Source organism: Ovis canadensis, chromosome 14, assembly GCF_042477335.2.
Source record: "Ovis canadensis isolate MfBH-ARS-UI-01 breed Bighorn chromosome 14, ARS-UI_OviCan_v2, whole genome shotgun sequence".
Taxonomy (NCBI): Eukaryota; Metazoa; Chordata; class Mammalia; order Artiodactyla; family Bovidae; genus Ovis; species Ovis canadensis.
In genome coordinates, this window is record NC_091258.1 from 61,998,614 (window position 1) to 62,017,328 (window position 18,715).

Consider the following 18,715-nt stretch of genomic DNA (forward strand, 5'->3'; position numbering starts at 1 on the left):
GTAAGCTCTCCCATCACCTGTGCCCATCATGTGTCTCATATCACCTGCCCTCCTCCCCTGGATTCCCTGTCTCCACTTCGCTGAGTGTTCTTGCATACCCTTCCTCACCATTCCACCTCACCTGTTCTCTCTCACCTCTCAGGTGTGGGAGCGCCCCATAGCCTTAGGGGCAGAGCTGGTCTTGACCCTGAAGGGTCCTGGGGGCCACGATTACCTCATCCCTGGACCACACCCTGGGGTCCAGTATCTCACGATACTCCTAGCACTGCAAGCTCCAGGCCTGTGTGAGTGCTTGGGGCACCTGGGCTGGGTCTGTGGGTTCTGGGAAGATGGGACCTCACCCTTCTGTCCCAAGTCCTGTCTCACACACCACCCTTTTCTGTGCTTGGGTCTGGGCTCAGCCCGCAGCAGGCTGCAGGCCCCAAGGCCTCTTCCAGCACTGGCTGCAACAGCTCCAGGAGGCCCCAGAGAAGGTGAGTGACCCTGGAAAAGCATGAATGTCTGGGCCCTGGGTAAGGTGGAGGCTGATGCCTGTGCAATGGGAAACTGGGCATCAGTGGGAAACTTCTCATCTCTCCCACAGGAGTCTCAAGACAGCCTCAAGGCCTTCCTCATTCAACCTCTTCCACCTTCTCACTTGGGATGTGAATTGTGTCACCAGAAGACACGTGTGCATCTGAGAACCAGGACCTGCTCTCAGCCCATCTGAGAACCCAGACCTTCTTTATGCATTAACCCCAGGCCTGCCTGAAGATATTTCTTCTCATCCCCTTTTTAAAAAAATACGTATTTATTTGGCTGCACTGGTCTTAGTTTCAGCACACGGGATCCTCCATCTTCATTGCAGCATGCAGGACCTTCAGTTATAGCATCCAAACTCTCAGTTATGGCATTTGAACTCTTAGTTGCAGCATGTGGGATCTAGTTCCCTGACCATCTTGGGATCAAACCTGGGCTCCCTGCATTGGCAGTGTAGAGTCTTAGCCACTAGAACACCAGGAAAGTCCCTCACCTCTTATTTATAGAGCTGCAGAAATAAACTGTAAGGAGTTGGAACCTTCTGCAATAAGTGAATCCCTGAGTGTGTGTTACTGTGGGTCTGTGACTGAGTGTGGATGTCTGGGTGGTGCAAGCAGAATTCATTACCGGGTTCATATACTTGTGTGTGCCTGCCTTCTGTGACTGCGTGTATGCATCCAAGCAAGTATCTTCCCAAACCAGAGTCTGAAGATGCATAACAGCATATTCATGCCCACATGTGTGAACGGGCATGTGTATTTGTGCACATGTTTATAAGTCTTTCCCTGTCTGTGTGAAATGTGTGTCTCTCTTTTCCATGTGTACCTAGGACAGATAGAAGTCTATATCAGGATTCTTTATCCTGTAATAGGTGTCAGAAACCCAACTCAAAAGGGATAGAACAGAAACGAATGTATTATCACACATAATAAAAAGTGAGTTGGCAGGGCAGTTCCAGGACTCATTCATTCATTCACTTAATAATGTCACTGGGAAAACAGATTCTTTCCATCTCTATTGACCAGCTCTTTCTCTGGCTACCTCATGATCTCAAAGTGGCAGCCATGGCTCCAGCTTTCACACAAACAATATCCTCCAAGTTATAACAAACACCCTAAACACAATGGAGTGAAACAACAAATATCTTATGCTCACAGATCCTGTGGATTATGAAATTAGAGAAGGCCCAGTGTGGACCACCTGCCTCTTCAGTGGAAGGGCCATGAAATAAACTAATTTATGTAAATAATTGAAAACAATTGGCAGAGGTTAAGCCCCATACCTGCATTTATTGCTGTTATTATTTTTTTTTTTTTGAGGATTTTTTTCTTCCCCAGCAGAGAGAAATTCCTTCCATTTGTTCCTTTCCTTCCTGCTTAGTTCATTCATATGAGGAAGAAAGACTTGAAGCTGTGGTGGCCACTTTGTGACCATAAGGCAACAAGCCTAGACTGTGAAACTGTTCTTCTAAGGAAGGTGGAACAAAGGAATGGGAAAATGGGTAGGAAAATTGAGATAAGCAAACATCTTGAGTCATGTTAATTAGGTTTTGTTTCTTGTAGCCTAATGTATCCTCAAAAGCCCATCTCTGTATGCCCACTCAAAACCCAGAAAAAGTGACCAATTATTATTTGATAATAAAAATTTGAATCATGTAAGACAAATCCGAGTTCAGACATGAGTGGTGTAATTGAAATAAGATTGCAAACCTCTGCTTGGAGATGTCAAGGCCTAAAAAAGAAATTTTGAACTGGGTATATTTTGGTGTTGCCTGCCCAGAATCCCTGTCTCCTGCTAAAGCTTCTCAATTTTCCTTTGGGGCATGAGCCCCCTTCCTCACTCCCTCATTGGTTGGACACATGACTCAGGTTTGCCCAATCACAGCACTCCATCTCCAGAGTACAATGACAAGTCTTCCCTTGTAACTTCCTCATGACAGCCTTTGCATAAGCTGTTCCATCTGCCTGGGACATGTGCCCCTTACTCTCCCATCACCACTATGTCTTTGTCTAATTTCTACTCATTCCCTATGTCTCAGTAATATCACTTCCTCCTCCAAAAATTCTTCTGAGTGGTACCCTGGGGTTTCTATTGCTTTTCTATATCCAACAAGTTTTATCACCCTACTTTTCTGGTGACTGTTTCGTTTCAACTGAAGAAATTGCCAGTATTCTGCCATTTCTAACCTATAGAACTGGCAATTTCATATGGTTCAACCTAATATTTTTAGCTCGCCCCTCTTTTTCCAGAGCCACACAATCTGAACATGTGACTGTAATCTGGCCAATCAAATTCCATTCCCAATTCCATTCCCTTGGACGGCCCAATCAATGCAGGGTTGGCATGTGACCCTAGTCAAACCAACCAGAGCCCTTCCCTGGGATTCACTTTTATTTAGGACTGGAGGAGATTCTGCCATTTTACTTCTGGGCTACAGTGCTAGAAGGATTGAGTCTGTGTCTGTAAATAAATAGCCATTTTCCCCACTACATGCAGTGGAAGGGCACACATCTGAGCTGAGACAAGTGGAGAAGAGAAATGAATGGGAAGAGTGTCCTGATGGAGTTGAGTCTCAGTTCCAGTCTCTAAGGTCAAATTCCTTATAGTTTTGCCCTTAATTGCCTCCTTCCTAGCTCTATGAGCCAACATATGTACACTTTTTTTTTACACCTAATCAAGTTAAGCTGACTTCCTTGCGCTTGTAGCCAAGACTGTGGCTAATATACTTCCCTGAACCTCTGGGCAGGGTCAGGCAACTCTTCTGTGCTCCGATAGGCTTTATGTTTCTCACACCACAGCCCTATGGCCATCTGTCTGTCTGAGCTTCAGGAGGGCAAGGACTGGAGCTGTCTGGGTCACTTTTGGATATTCAGTGTTCAGCACAGGGCCAGGCACAGAGGAGGTGCTCCAACACTCCTGTTGAATGATACCATGCCCTGTCTCACCTAATGTACCTATTCCTTGGGTTTAAAGCTCTCAGTTTGGGCAGGGGGGTGAGGGGGGGATGTCACCGCCATTGATAAGTACTTCTCTGTTAAATGAAAGGCCCAATGTTACAGAGGAAGGTGGGGGGCTATCATTCAAAGGGCTTGCCTAGGGACCATGTGGGCCCCAAATATGTCAAAGGGTGCATGCCAAGTTCTGAGATGGCAGTTCCTGATTTTGCTGTGAAGACAGGCACACCTCAGTCAAAGCTGAGTTCTTCATAGAAGTCAAACCAAATACTGCCCCAGCTGAAACCCACAGCTGAGAATAAAATCTTGACTCTTGACCACAGCCCACAAGGCTCAGCAGAAGCTGCTCCCTGCTCGCCTCTCCCACTTGCTCTCCTCTCAGTCTCCCCCTTACTCCAGTCCAGACACACTGCCTCCTTTGCACATGCTATTCTCTTTGCCTGGAATGCTCTTCCCTGGCTCTTTCCAAGGTGGATTTTTCTCAGCTCCCATATCACCTTCCTGGACCTTCCAGTCTAAAGTAAGTCTCTCATCCAGACATGGAGAATGGGCATGCGGACACGGGGGCTTGACTGGGGGGAGGGTGAATTGGGAGACGGATTGACACATGAGCACAGCCATGTACAAAGAGATAGCTAGTGGGCTCTTGCTGTATAGCGCAGGGAGCTCAGTTCAGCGCTCTGTGGTGACCTAGATGGTTGGGATGGGGTGGTGGGAGGTCCAAGAGGAAGAGGATGTGTGTATACCTGTAGCTCATTCCCTTTGATGTACAGCAGAGACTGACACAATATTGTAAAGCAACTATACCCCAAGAAATAAGTAAAATAAACTTCTCAGTCATTCCATCCCATCACCCTGGTGGTTTTTTTTTTTTTTTTCTGCTGCACCTGCAGCCTACAGGTTGATTGATATCTTTGACCAGGGATCGAACCCTGGCCCCCTGCATTGGTAGTGGGGAAGTCTTAACCACTGGTCCATCAGGGAAGTCCCCCATCAAGATGAGAATGTCTTCATTCTCCATGTGACACTTATCCACTAACAGACACTCATAATTTACTCGCTTGATTACTGGCTCCTGTCTCTAGAATATAAGCTCCGTGGGGCAGGGGTCTCTTGTTTCATCTGTTTTGTTCATTGCGGTATCCTCTGCACAGAGCCAGGTACATAGCACATGCTCAGTAAAGCTTTATCAGGTGGAGCAGAGACAGTACAGTCAGACGGTTAGGTGTGCAGGATAAGAAGGCAGTAAATTCTCCAATCATGGCTCTGCCATTTACAGACTGCATCATCTTGGGCAAGCTGCTTACCCGTCTGAACTTGTTTCCTTGTCTAGAAAAGGGGGTGCACAAGGCCTCCCACCTTCTGAGATGGCCCGCACTCTGCGAAGTGTGTTTCCCTCTAAATAAATCAACTTACCTAGTCTAAAATAAATAAGAGGGTGCACACACTGCACACATCTGTTTTGGAGTATAGACGTGATCACGCTTCCTCTCTGAGTAAGTCCGTTTTGTGCTCTGTGCCAGGGGCTGAGCTGCACGCTCTATTCATGCTTCAAGGAGGGTTTGTGAGCACCACGGCTGGTGTGTGGGAAGCCCCCGGTACCCAGGAGTCGTGATGACTGAGATAGATAAGTGCAGCTGGGCCACTGGGTGATGCTGGCCTGTGATTCTCTGGTGCCTCTGTCCTTGCTGCCTCCCACCCTGTCTGCCCAGATCCATCCCCCTCCCTCCTGCTCTGTTTCTATTTCTGTCTTTCTCTCCTCCTCCCAAGGCCTCAGGAGGCTCCTGGCTGGCATGAAGCCTTCTTCCTTCTTCCCTAGGATCAGAAAAGTTTTCACTGCAGGACCCATCCACCACCACCCCAAAAAAACTTCCCTGCTTCCCCAGCCACAGCCCACACCCTTGTCTGAGAAACTCCCCTGCCCTCTCCGCCCATGCCAGCCTCTGTGCCCTCAAGTAGACCCCTTCTCTACCTCCTAAAATCCCTCAGGTTCCAAACAGTGTGACTCGTGAGCCCTTTCCCATGTCCCCTCTCCCACCAGGCTGGCTTTTGATACCCAGGCTCAGCTAATTAAGGTCCTTGGGGTCCATTCCCCAGCCTCCAGACACAGACATCAGAGGCTACATTTTGTAGTAGAGTGGAACAGATACTGAGGTCAAACTGCCAACTCGTTCTTCACCAGGAAAATATTGGGCAAGTGACTTCACTTATTCCTGGTATAGATTCCTGTCTGTAAAATGGGGCCAAGTGTATCAACCTCCAACAAGCTGTCGGACCTCAGAGAGATGAGCTGTGCTTAGCACAATGCCTATGTGGAAAATGAACACTCCCTAGTTGCTGGACACTAAAGATTCAGAAGGCTGCCTGCCGTTTTAAATCCCAATTTTGTTACCTTCTGGTTATGCGACCTGGAGCAAGTTGCTTTACTTCTGGACCCCAGTTTTCTCATCTATAAAATGGGGTCATGGTACTGATATCCTAGGGTTGTTGTGACGATTAAACGATTTAAGTGCTTGGCAATAGTAAGCACTCATTCAAGCTTAGCTATTGTTTTTGGTTTTTTATGTATTATTCCCCACCTCTAAATCTCTCAAAGGGTAGGAAACTGCAAATCTCCCTGGTCGCAGTCAGCCGTCCCACCTTTAGTCTCAATAGTCCTACAGCTGTAATCTAGGCCACGCCCCCCTCCAACCTCCCAAGACACACGAACACACACAGAGGTCAGCAGAGCGGCCTCAGACACAGAAAAAAGTTTAATTCTCCTGCGGCGGAGGGTCCCGGCTCCGGTAGCGAGGGGGATTTGGTTTTGGATTTTGTTCCTGTGGGGATTCACTTGGGAGTAAGAGGAAGGAGTCGGGGAGAGTCTGGTCCTTCCGGTGGGACCTGCCCGGGAGAATTGAGTACTGGGGGAGATAATCTGGTGAGACAAGGAGGCTGGACGCCATACGGGAGGGCAGAGGGAGAACAGACGACGGGACAGAGAAAAGAGAGACGAACAGGGAAGGACGTAAGACAGAGATGACAGATGGCGGGACAGAGACAAACGAGGGGAACAGAGTAAAGGGGACCCCAAGCCAGACCCGACGACGGGACCAGGGAATTGAATGGGGTTGGTGGGGGGCCTTTGGAGGCCGCCGCGGGACAGAATAGGATCTAGTCCAGCCAGATACGTGAAATGGGCCCCTCGCCCCTGCCCCGGGTCCCGGGCGGGGGGAGGGGGCTCGTGTCTCAGTGCTGCAGTGTCGGGGGGGCCCTGCCCCTCCCCGCGCTTCGCTGTGTAAGGCACCGGCTCCAGCGAGGTCCGCGAGCGCGCGGGGGGAGGGGCAGGAGAGGGGCTCGGAGTCCGCGGGGGCGGGGAGCCCGGCGGCCCGCCCTCAAACCCCCCTGAGCGCGGGGGCGTGGCCTCGAGCCGCAGCCCAGGCAGCCCGCCCCCCTCTCCAGGGAGAAGGGTGCTTCTCCCCTCCAGTCCGACGACGTGTTGGCTCGGCGCTGTCACCCCCGAATCCTGCCCTAAACGTCAGGGCGGCTGGGCGTTTGTCCGCGGCACCCAGGCGTCCCGGCGCCCGCCCGCCCGCCGCTCACACGGTACTTTCCAGCATCCACTCGGTGCTGGTAAAGGCCAGGCGCGCCCTGGCGGAGCCCAGCCCCAGGTCTCCGTCCTCCCCGGCCGCGCCCCCTCCGGCCCCGTCCAGGTGCGGCGTGGACCGGTGGCGCTTTGTCCGCCGGGCGCGGCGCGGGTAACTGTGGCTCTGGAAGAGCGCCCCGTAGTCCCCGTCGAACGAATAACGCTGCTGAGGCCTCGGCCGGGCCGGGGCTCCCCCAGGAACCAGAGCTAAAGTGGGGGGCGGTGAAGCCGACGGTCCCAGAGCCCCGGAACAGCTCCTCCGAGGGCCCACCGCGGCCCGGGACTCCTCCCCGGAGGTTTCCTCGGATGGCAGTAGGCACAGCGAGGTGGCCGAGCCGCCCAGGGAACGTCCAAGGACCGCCTCCGTCTCCGCGGAAGCCATGTCGGCCGCCGCGGCCTTCGCCTCGACGGCCGCCGCCGCAGCCGCGGGAGTCGCCACCTCTCGCAGCGCCTCGTAGCGGTCGGGCGCCGGCGGGGGCGGGGCCTGCGTTGCGCCTGCGCCGTTGGTTTGCGAGCACACGTGGCTGACCCGCGGAGGCGACCTGGAGGTGCCCTTGACTCGGCGGCCATCCGCATCGCCGTAGACCTTGTAGCGGATCATGAGCAGAACGATGAAAACGAGGACGGAGGCGACAATGACACCCCCGATGGCGATGATCATGGTGCCGCCCAAGAAATGGGCCCTCAGCGGGCGGCAGGGTGCGGGATCCCCAGCCGTGGTAAACTGCACGCAGCCCACCACTCGGGTGGCCGGCAGCGCCGTGGCCCCATCGTCGTAGACGGCCAGCACGCACAGGTCGTAGGCGCGGCCCGCTGCCAGATCATTCACCAGAAAGGTCTGGCTGGTGGATGGGATCATCCTGCAGGAGGGGGCGGGATCAGCGCGGGGTTAGCTCCACTCTGAACCAAGCTGCTTCACTTGCATGTCCCCACCACCCGTGCGGACCTAACCATGCCTCCCTACCAGTGTCTCACCCTCTCTGGGACGACAGCAGCCACTCAAGCAGCAAATTCCCACCCTCTCAGGACCTTGGGTATAGGCCACGCCCCTTATCTGCATGGCCCACCATCAGACCCACTCCCCACCCGTGTTTCACAGCAAATTTCAGCCATTCGTCTCCCCTCATCTATACATCCTGGCCCCCAGGGAGGAGTGCTACAGCTTCTATGCCCTGCTCTCAAGGGGCTTGCTCCCTAGCAGTGTCTCATTCCTACTGGGACAAATGCCATTCAAGCGCTCACATATTCCCACCCTTTAAGGGGATGGATGCTACAGGCCACGCCCCATTACCTGCAAACCTCACTCTCAATGGGGTGGACTAGCAGGTTACCTCATACTCCCAGTCTTACTCCTACTGGGGCAATGGATGCTCTTCTAGTTCCTCTCTTCTACATGTTCCTACCCCTTCAAGGAAACCATGATACAGATGATGCCCCCTTATCTGCATATCCCACCCTTAGGTACACATACACCTCTCCTAGCAGCATCTATCTTATCCCCTCCACTACATATTCCTGCCCACCAAGGGGCCAGGGCTAAAGGCCACTTCCCTTCTGATTGACAAGTGCCTTCCAAGCCACACCCCACAATGGCCCGGGGAGATGGTTCACCTCCCCGGCCTAGGACCATGTCCACTCTTTGCATGTCATGCCCTGTACCCAGATATCAGAGACGAGCACTTTATGTGCACACCCTGCCCTATACTACCTGAAGTCACTACACCACGCCCCCAGGTAAGTTTCATCCATAATTGGGGCAAATCTTGCCATGGACCCCTGCTCTCAAACAAGTGGCAGTGTAGAGAAGTGGTTAAGCTGACAAAGTCTGAGAGCCACGATGCCAGAGTTTGAGTTTCTCTTCTGCTGCTTGCTAGCTCTGTGACCTCAGGCAAGTTTCTTAACCTCTCTGTGTCTCATTTCCCCCTCTGAGGTTATTAAGAATTCCTACCCCATAGAGATGGTGTGAAGTATGATGAGTTAACATCCCCAAAGCCTGGCACTTAATAATTTCATTAACAGTTGGCATCCCACACAATGCTGTTTTTGCTGTGCCTCACACTCTCCTCTACCAGTTGCCTTCCTCCCCATCTATAAGAATCATTTCCCCTGGGCCTTGCCCCTCTTCTGTTGGGCACATCCCTTCCATGTTCATTGTTGGCTAAGCTAAGACTGCCACACCCACACAGATTTGCATGCACTCAATCTCACAGGCTCTCCTCTCCCACAAAGCTCTTAGTGGGTCATCAGAGACATGAACCGCCTCTTCATCTGCGTGGGGACCATGCTGCGGGAGCACCGCCTCCTCTAAAGGCCATACCCCTACCTCCTCAGGCCTCTTACCTCTCAGAAGCATCACCTTCCCTCCAGCCGCACCACCTTCTGGTCCTGAAACCCACCTCAGTTCCTCCACCTCCAGAAGTTTCCGCCATCACCAAGAGCCATCCTCCCCCCAAAAGACTACACATCAGGGGCCCACCACCTCTCCGACTCTCCGCCTGCCTGCCATTTCCCAGACCACTGCCCCCCCACCAACTCCATCCAACCTTGGGCCCCTGGCTGTAAGTCTTCCTCTTCCTCTCGTCTTCCCTCTCAAAGAGTCTTGGGCTCCTTTTGCTCCTTCCCCTAAAATAACCAGTTGCTAGGGACTCCCCCCTTTTCAAGGACAGAGGCTGGCTCCTTAAGAAAGCTTGAGCCCCTGTGTCTCTAATTGGCTGTAAGGCCCAAGCAGGCCGCAGAACAGGCTTCTGGTTGGTTGTCACCTCCTCCCATGGCAGCAGTGAGGGAGTTAACCCCTGCAGTGCTGTAGCACAGGCGCCTGCAATGAGGGACAGAGGACTGGGACTGTGTAGCCCTGAGGGGAAGGGAAGAGTCCTAGGGTCTGTTGCCCCATTGGAGACAGAGGGCCATCAACATCTGCAGAAATGCTGGGTCTGGGGGCCCATGAACCTCCCTCTATCCCACCATGTTAGAGAGAGAAGGGAAAAAAAGAAAGAGGTGGAGAATCACAAAAACCAGGAGCTGTTTACACAAATGTATTATCCCTCTCCCCTAATCCCTGGCTGGCAAACAGCAGTTGCCTGATAAACAAGTGTTCAACATAAAAAGGGCAGAATTGGGAGTTAGAAGGGTAAGAGCTGGAATCTTGGTTCTATCTCTTTCTGTGTGACCTTGAACAAGTGACTTCTCCCACTGAACCTCAGTTTTCCTGTCTATAAAATGGGAGGGGGGATCACAGCTGCCTCACAGTGTAGCTGGGAATGTCAAGTGGAATAGTATCCTTTGGCAGTACCTTATAAAAGTTTCTGTTTCGTCCATTTGTGTTGCCCTAATGTTTTTAACACTGGGCTAGTGTCTTATCCATCTCAGTAGGCCCAGGGCCCAGCGTGGAACTGGCACACAGTAGGCATTTATTCAGTGTTTGGTGACCAAATTCAAAACGAAAAGAAAATGAGCATGACAGAGACAGGAAAAGGAAGGCATCACCTCATTCAACCAATCGTGGGAAAGTGCCTACTGTGTGCCAGGACCATGGCCAAGAGAACACTGGGTGAGATGAAGATGGAAGCCAAGAGGCAGGCTTCTTGGTGTGGGTCTAAGTACCCACAAGATCAGGAGCTGTCCACAGGTGGGGAAGTGGCTCCACCCCCTCTGGAGCACCCAAGGTATGTCATACAAAGGATTAAACATTCAGCAAGCACTCAGCAATGTGCCTAAGGGAGGCAGAGCCAGGACAAAGCAGAGATGTGCACAGAGCCCACAGCCACCGAGCAAACGCCCGCTGTGTGCCAGGTCAACTGCTGTAAGCCACACTATCGAGATGGAGAGACAAGGCAAAGCCAAGACTGAAAAACATCACATATTCTCTGCCTCCTTCCTCTGGGCTGTGAGCTCCCTAGGGCAGGGCCTGGTCTCTTGATCTCCTTGTGTCTCTCCTGCCCAGTTGAGGGTCTGGCACATAGTAGGGGCTTAGTTCCTCATGAGAGCAGGAGGGAGAGAAGGTACAGATAGACAGACAAGTGAAAGCAAGAGACAATCAGAGATGATGGGGGAAAAGTACCTCTTTAACGTCGGTCTACACCACAGGGATCTGTCCACACTGGGGCAATGGCTTCTAACCCAATGGATGGTGGAAACAACTTACATTCTTTTCTGATACTTTTCTGTTTCTATATTGTACCCAATGTGTTGATACAGTAGCCTTGTGTGTGATTTCTAAATATAAATGCAACTGTAACTATATATGTGTGAGTATATTTCCTGCTCTAAGAATGTCTAACTGACAAGGTAGATGATCCAAAAACTTTGGTGAGCAGTGATGTAGACCCTGGGCCCCTTGAGAGCAGGGACCATGCCGGGTGCATTCATGGTGATAAATGGCTCATGTGGGTGCTCCAGGAGGATTTGCAAGATGTGTGAAAAACAAAGATAAGAAATAGAAAGAGAAGGAAATAGGGCAAATGGGAGCCAGAGACCACTCTACAAGCCCATCTAGAACCCCAGCTGAGCAAGAAGGCCTAGGGAGGCGGAGGGAGGGCCCCTGAGGCAGGAGGAGGTCCAGGGACTCTAACACCCACCTGTAGACAAGGGAGTCGTCTGCGGAGCTGTTGTACTGCACCTGGTACATGCGGATGCCAGGCACGGGCCTCTGGGCCGGCCAGCGGATGAGCACAGAGCTGGACGTGAGCTCCGCCGCCACAAGGCGGCGCTCAGCCGCCGACTCATTGGCTCCAGGTCGGCCAGGCGTGGCGATGTCCGAGGAGCCAGGCTCCGTGAGAGGTGGCGGGGCAGCAGGCGGGGGCGCCATCAGAGGCAGAGGCACCACGCACACCTCCACGGGTGCGGTGGCTTCCCCGGCGGCGTTAGAGGCGATGCAAGTGAAGGTGCCACTGTCCCGCAAGGTGGTGATGGTTACATCCAGGGTCCCATCCCCCCGGACCCGGGTCCGGCTCGAGTTCCCCAGCAGGCGCCCGTCGGGTGCCACCCAGTGCACCACAGGCTCAGGGTCCCCCACGGCGCGGCACCGCAGGCTGACCGCCTGGCCCTCCACCACCAGGGCCCGGCCGCCTGCCTGCCGCGTGATCAGCGGAGGCTCACACAGAAACTCCTCCTCGGGGATGGACCAGAAGTAGCGATCGGTGAGGTGCTCCGGCGTGGCGCACGTCTCCAGGTCGTCCTCCCTGGCCAGCCGCCGCAACCACAGCAGCTCACAGTTGCAGTGCAGGGGGTTGCCGCCGAAGCTGACCGTGAGCGGCGTGGGCGGCTTGGGCCCCGGGCCTTGGGACCTCAGGAAGAGCCCATCAGGGGGCAGTTTATGCAGGCGGTTGGAGGTCATATCCAGGCGAACCAGTTTGTGAAGCTGCACAAAGGTCCCTTCGGCGATGTGATCGATGAGGTTGTGGTCCAGGGTGAGGGTGTTTAGGTTCACCATCTGGCCCACGGCCTCCCAGGGCAGAGCCTCCAGGTTGTTGTAGGACAGATCCAGGTCCTCCACGGTGGACAGGAAGGCGTCGAAAGCAGCCGACTCCACCCGGCGGATCTGGTTGTTGCCCAGGATCAGGTGCCGGAGGTTGCCCAAACCCCGGAGCTGGTCCCCTCGGACCTCTGCCAGCCGGTTGCTGTCGAGGTGCAGGGCGCGGAGGGCGCGCAGGTCCGCAAAGGCGCCGGCCGCCACCTGGCCAATGGTGTTCCGGGAGAGGGTGAGGTGCACCAGGCTGGTCATGTTGGCGAAGTCTCGGCGGCGGATGGCCGCGATAAAGTTGTCGGTGAGCCGCAGCTCCACCACGCGCCGGTCGATAGCCGGCGGCACGAAGAGCAAGCCAGTCTTGGCGCACAGCATGGTCAGCGTGGGCGCCACGTTCTGGCAGATGCAGCGGCCAGGGCAGGTCTGGCCCCGTGATGCCCCTGCCCAGAGGAGCAGCAGAAAGGGCAGGGCAGTAGGCGGCAGCGAGAGGAGCACTGAGAAGGGGCCCGGAGCCATGGTGCAGGGGGGAGGCAGGAGGAGCGGGAGGTGAGATCTGCAAGGAAGGAGAAGGGTCAGCCAGGCGTAGGGCTTGACCACCTGCCTGGCCACCCTGGGATGTCCCGCTCGGAGTCTGACCCACATCTGTCCCTTCCTGACAACGGGGTCCTGCAGGACAGTGACAGGACTGATCCTCAGCTGGCATGCACTTGTGAACAGATCACATCACTTCCACGCTGCTTGGTAAATTACCACTGCCCCACCTCTGAGTGTCTAACCCCCGCCTCTGCCCCTCTTCCAGGAGCTCCCAGACCTCTCATGACCTCTCAACCAGAGGGATGACATCTGGCCTGGCCTGCGCCTTCTAGTACCCACTAAATATTTTGAAAAATCACTGCTGACTGGGGTTTAAAGTCATGGATTTCAAAGCCATACTCCCTGGGTTTAAATCCCAGCTCTGACACTTACTAGCTGTGTGATCTCGGGCAAGTGTCTGAACCTCTCTGAATCTCGGTTTCTTCATCTGTAAAACGGAGACAAAAACAGGCCTTACCTCTGTGAGGATGAACTGGATTAATGAGCATGGTATACTCAGAACAGTGCCTGGCACATAAAATGTGTTCAATACATGTTAGTGTGTAACTATTATCATCATCGTCATCGAGCGTCCAGTAGGTGCCATGCATATAAATGTGCGCTACTATTAAGAGCAAGGGCTTTCAAATCAAATAGACTCGGGTTCAAGTCCTGGCTCCCCCAACTTACTAACTCTGTGACCCAAACTGATGATTTTCCCGAACTAGGCCATAATTTCCTGATTTGTAAAGTGGTCTGATAATTGTACTATCGTCACTGGATTGTTGCAAGAGTTCAGTGAGCTCATTCATAGGGGTCACGGAGCATAGGGCCAAGCACACAGTACATATTCAATAAATGTTAAGGGTAACACCCCCACACACACCTTTGGCAGTGGGGAATGGGGGTTGTACTGAAGGTGGGAGGGGCTGAGAAAATACCAGTCTCCCTGCTCAGTCTTGGGAAGTCCTTCTCTGAGCCTGGTTTCCTTCTGGCCTCTGCTGAGGGCCCAAGCTGGGGGCAGACTTTCATGCTCACATTAATAGGCACAACACAAGGCCCTATACATGCCTACACACACAGACACACACACACACAGTCAGGCTGTGCCTCTGCTCCAGGCAAAACCTTCCGGCTGGGATTCCCCCTGCGGCAGCTGCAGCCCACGACATGCCAGCTCCCATCACAACACGGGGTGGGTGGGGGGTGAAGAGGAAAGGATGGGAAGGGGGTGTCCCTGACACTGTTTTCACCCCACCCCATGCCCCAGTCCCTGCTGGCCCACCTCCCAGGAATCTGCAGTTTGGGGCTGTGGCCTCATATGGCCCTGATCCTTCAGCCCACGGGTAAAGGGGGACTGTGGACACAGAGAAGGGACCAAGAGAGTCAGAGAGAGACAAGGGGGAGGGAGGGATGAACTGGCAGACACAGAGAAGGATTCAGAGAGAGACAGAAAGAGACAACAAGAGAAAGAATCTGAAAGACAGGTGAAGAGACAGGGAGCAAGTCGGTGGCAAAGGGAGAAAAATTGAGTGGAGGAGACCCACACAGAAAAGAGAGACCGAGACATCGAGTTGGAGAGAGGGAGAGACAAGAAGAGAAAATAAGAGTGTTACACAGACGAAGACCAGAAGAAAGAGACTGAAGAAGACAGTGATGCGGCTGAAAAAAGAAAAAGAGGCAAAGTCAGAGCATCGCTTCACCTCTGAGCGACGCCCCACCACCACCACCACTAATGTTGTGCACTCCCTCTGGGACACTGCTCTCCCTCCCAACAGGAAATCCTGGCCTGGGAGGTGGTGCTCCTGAAGTAGGAGACGCAGCTCTGCACCTGCATGGCTCTAAGCTCTCTGGGGCTCAGAACCACTATCTATGAAACCAGAAGGCCCACAGTGAGGGTGGAACTCAAGTTGAAACAGTGTAATACTAACAATAAAAACAGCTAACATTTCTGAAGAGGCAGCATGGCATTGCGGGACAGAATCTGGCCCCCAACTGCCCAGGTTCACACACCAATTCCCTGCCATGTGACTTCCTCCCTTTGGGCCTCAGTGTGTTCATCTGTCAAATGGGGATGACAGCATAGGCTTATTGTGAGGATTAAATGAGATAATCCACTGTAACATGCTTAGAGTAGTTGCTGATGGAGTAAACGCTATATAAATGTTACCTGCTTTACATGTTAGCATTAAATGATCATTTGCTCTGGCTCTCTCTCAGCCACCAGTAGGTCTGATTACCAGGAGATGTTCCCACATACATGCACACACACATATGGTAAACCATATCCACGCCACCATCCAAACGCAGGGTCATTTCATGTCAGGCAACTCTTGCCTCCTTTACTAACATGAGGAAACTTCCCTTTTCTGACCACTTTACTCAGCCTAAAAGGGGATACCTCCAGGCCTAACACCCCACCTACCACCCACACCATCGTTCTACGAAGCTCTTACCCAAACAAGACATTCCTGACCTTGTCACCAACCCCCAGCCTGGAGGGCACCTGGCCCCTCAGTACAAGGCATCACTCCAGGCCTCTGACTCTCTCAGAGTAAACCCGATCACTTCACATCTCCATCCCCAGCCGGAGGAACCCCACTCACCTCTCTTCAGGCAGTCAGGGCCCGGGCCAGCACCTGCAAAGGAACAAAAGCCCACTGTTAGTATTCTTCTGGCTCCTCTCCCGAGACCCTCCTCAGAGACCATCTAAGCCCAGGAAGCCCCTGCCGTGGTCACTCTCTCAGCCCTCCTGCTGTAGATTCTGCAGGGTCTCATGGACCCAGGAAGTCACCTCTGGAAATCAAGGAGTCTGAGCCCCAGACTGTTCACCCTCCAAATCCCAAGAGTCTAGGACTTTAGTCCTTTGTCCTCTGGGGGCTCAAGAGGCCGAGATCCCCACACTCCCCCTCCCTTAGACCAAACAGTCCAGGCCTCAGTTTCCTCCTTTCCCAAGATCCAGGAGTCTGGTCCCTCAGCTCTCTGTCTCCTTCAAACCCAGGATGCTAGGCTCCCAGCCTCCTCCTTCCACAATCCACATCCCAGTGCCCCAACTTCAAAGACCTGAACAGTAGCAGGAGCTGGGGGAGGATCAGAAGTTCCCATCTTCGCCATCAGACCATGGGCACCCCAACACATGTGGACATGCCAAAACCCACATGGGCCCACAACCCATGACTATCTGAATTGCCATGGACACAGCAGCATGACCTATGTGCCCCTGCCCTCTGGAGGCTCTTGGTCCAGGATGTGGACATACTTGTGTCCATGGATCCCAGCACACCACAGGTCTTGCCACATGGGCCCCCATCTCACTAAGTGGGGTCAACCTATGTCAAGGACACAGGCACATGTGCACATACCATCCTGCATGTACGTATTTGAACACACACAACCCCACTCTTCAGATGCCAACACAAATGCGCAAATGGACTCAGTAGACACAGACCCTCGAGGGGGACACACCTGCACACAATCACACATACAACATTGCCTTTTCCCTTGCACACTCACACATAGAGGCACACACACAACTGTGAAACCCATGTGTCCCCTGGTGCATGCAGCTATAACAAAGCTACCCTTGCACACTCACCAACACACATGTAACAGATGCTCACGCACACAAAGATACACAGGTGCATGCTCTTAAATACCCAACACACTCATGCAACTTCATGTACCCCCAGTATGCACGGTCACAAAGCTGGTACATTCCCACACCAACAGATACACAAATGCACACACTAGCCTATATACACCTCACACACATGCACAGAACCACAACGGGAACAGACACTGACAAGGCTGATACACACTCAAACAAGCACATAGGTACAAAAAGATCCACCTTTGCACAGACACTCAGAGATGTTCACTCATAACAGGCACATGCTCACATAACTGCCCTATGAGGGGTTTACACACTTACAAATACACACAAAATATTGAACCCCACTGGCAGAGTCAACAGATAGGCAGAGAATCACATTCACACACAGTCTGGACACACATCCCTCCCAGCCCTGAGGCACCCCCGCCCCTCCTACCTCCTAGGCCAAGGAAATCCTAACACCCCTCCCTCCCAGCACACCCCCTTCCCCAGCCAGGTCAGAGTTCAGAGGGTTGGGGGCCTGAGCTGAAGAGCACCTGGTCAGAGGCAATCCTCCCAGCAAAGGTCCCCCAGCCTGGCCATCTGGATGTGGGCACCTCCGGCCCCATCTGCAGAGATCTGGCCGGTAGGGAACTGGGGTGGGATGGGTGGGAGAGGGCCGGGTCTGCGTGCCTCCCTCAGGCCCATCTGTCCACCCCTCGGCCTCTCATCCCTCCATCTGTCCACCTACCGGCTGCCCATCCCCCCCTACCCAGCCACCAGGAAGGGGAAGACATGGCCGTCTCCCCCAAGGACCGCCGAGGACCCCCCCACAGTTGACATGGACCGAGGGAGCGGCAAACTCCCCTCCCCCAAACCCACACAGGGGCCCCACAAGGCGCTGAGCCCCAGCCGCCCCCCTCCCGCCGGGAACCTGACATGGACGCACAGACACACACCCTTGGAGACATACAACCCGCAGACACACACACACAAATGGACACCCGAGCGGGCACACCCGGCTACACAGACCCTGGGATGGACATCCAATCCGGACACAAACATCCAACGCAGCTAACCGCGCGGACACACTCACTCGGGGGGGGGGGAGGGGGGAGAACCCACACCTGGGCACACAACCCACGCACACACACCTGCACACAGCCCCTCCGATGGGCGCGCGACAGCCCCCCAGACACACAGCTGAAGGGGCAGCCACCCGGGGGGACACACGCGCGGCCGGACACAGCACCTCGGCTCGACAGCCGGCACACACCCGGATGGCCACACAAGCAGGGCGCCGCACACGCCGGCGCCGGGCACACACAGGGCCGCGCGAGCGCACGCCGGGCCCGCCGCAGCGCCGCGGACACACACTCACACGCTCGCACGCTCACCCCCGCGCTCACACCGGCGCCCCCGCCCGCCGCCTCCCCGGCCGCTGCGGGCCGCGCTCACCCAGCCCGGGGGGGCCCGGGGCCCGGCCCCGCCGCCGCCGCCTCGCTCCGCGCCATGGTGGGGGGAGGGCCGGGGGAGGGGGCGCGGTGCCGCGGGGCCGCCTCCCTCCCGCCTCCCGCCCTCCCTCCCGAGCCGCCGCCGAGCTCCGCCCTCCGCGCCGCCCGCCGCCCGAGCCCCGCCGCCGCCACCGCCGCAAGGGGGGAGGGGGCGCAGACCCGAGGGGCCGGGCGCGGCGGCCGCAAGCCCCCGACCCCCGCCCCGGGGTCCGCCGCAGACCCCTCTCCACTGCGGAGCCGCCGGCCCGCCCCCAACCCCTCCCCAGCCCCACCTCCAGCCCAGCCGGCTTCCCCAGAGACCACCAGACCACGCCCCGACTGGCATGGGGACGCTTGCAGCCCCAACGAAGACCTCGGATCTTGTCCTGATACCTAGGGGGACTCCAGATCACGTCTTACCGCATTTGAGAACCAAGACCATGTTTCTCAGCCACCCAGGACCACAAACCACGTCCTGCTCTCCTTGGCGACCTCAGA

At 54.7% G+C, this 18,715-nt stretch overlaps 1 protein-coding gene across 1 annotated transcript; it reads right to left on the minus strand.

Moving 5' to 3' along the window:
• Nucleotides 1-6,208: 6,208 nt before the first annotated feature.
• Nucleotides 6,209-18,254, minus strand: LRFN1 (leucine rich repeat and fibronectin type III domain containing 1). The gene is made up of 5 exons (XM_069549049.1): nt 18,183-18,254; nt 15,739-15,771; nt 13,526-13,580; nt 11,673-13,112; nt 6,209-7,958 (listed from the first exon to the last, which is right to left on the minus strand). The coding sequence occupies exons 4-5, from the start codon at nt 13,073-13,075 to the stop codon at nt 7,052-7,054; spliced, it is 2,310 nt and encodes a 769-aa protein (XP_069405150.1). The 5' UTR covers nt 13,076-13,112; nt 13,526-13,580; nt 15,739-15,771; nt 18,183-18,254; the 3' UTR covers nt 6,209-7,051.
• Between the last annotated feature and the right edge of the window lie 461 nt (nt 18,255-18,715).

Excerpts from the sequence above, each read along its gene's own strand:
- LRFN1 (XM_069549049.1), bottom strand. The coding sequence starts at position 13,075 with ATGGCTCCGGGCCCCTTCTCAGTGCTCCTCTCGCTGCCGCCTACTGCC. Across the intron at positions 7,959-11,672 it reads GACGACTCCCTTGTCTACAG|GATGATCCCATCCACCAGCC; the intron begins GTGGGTGTTAGA and ends CCCCTCCTGCAG.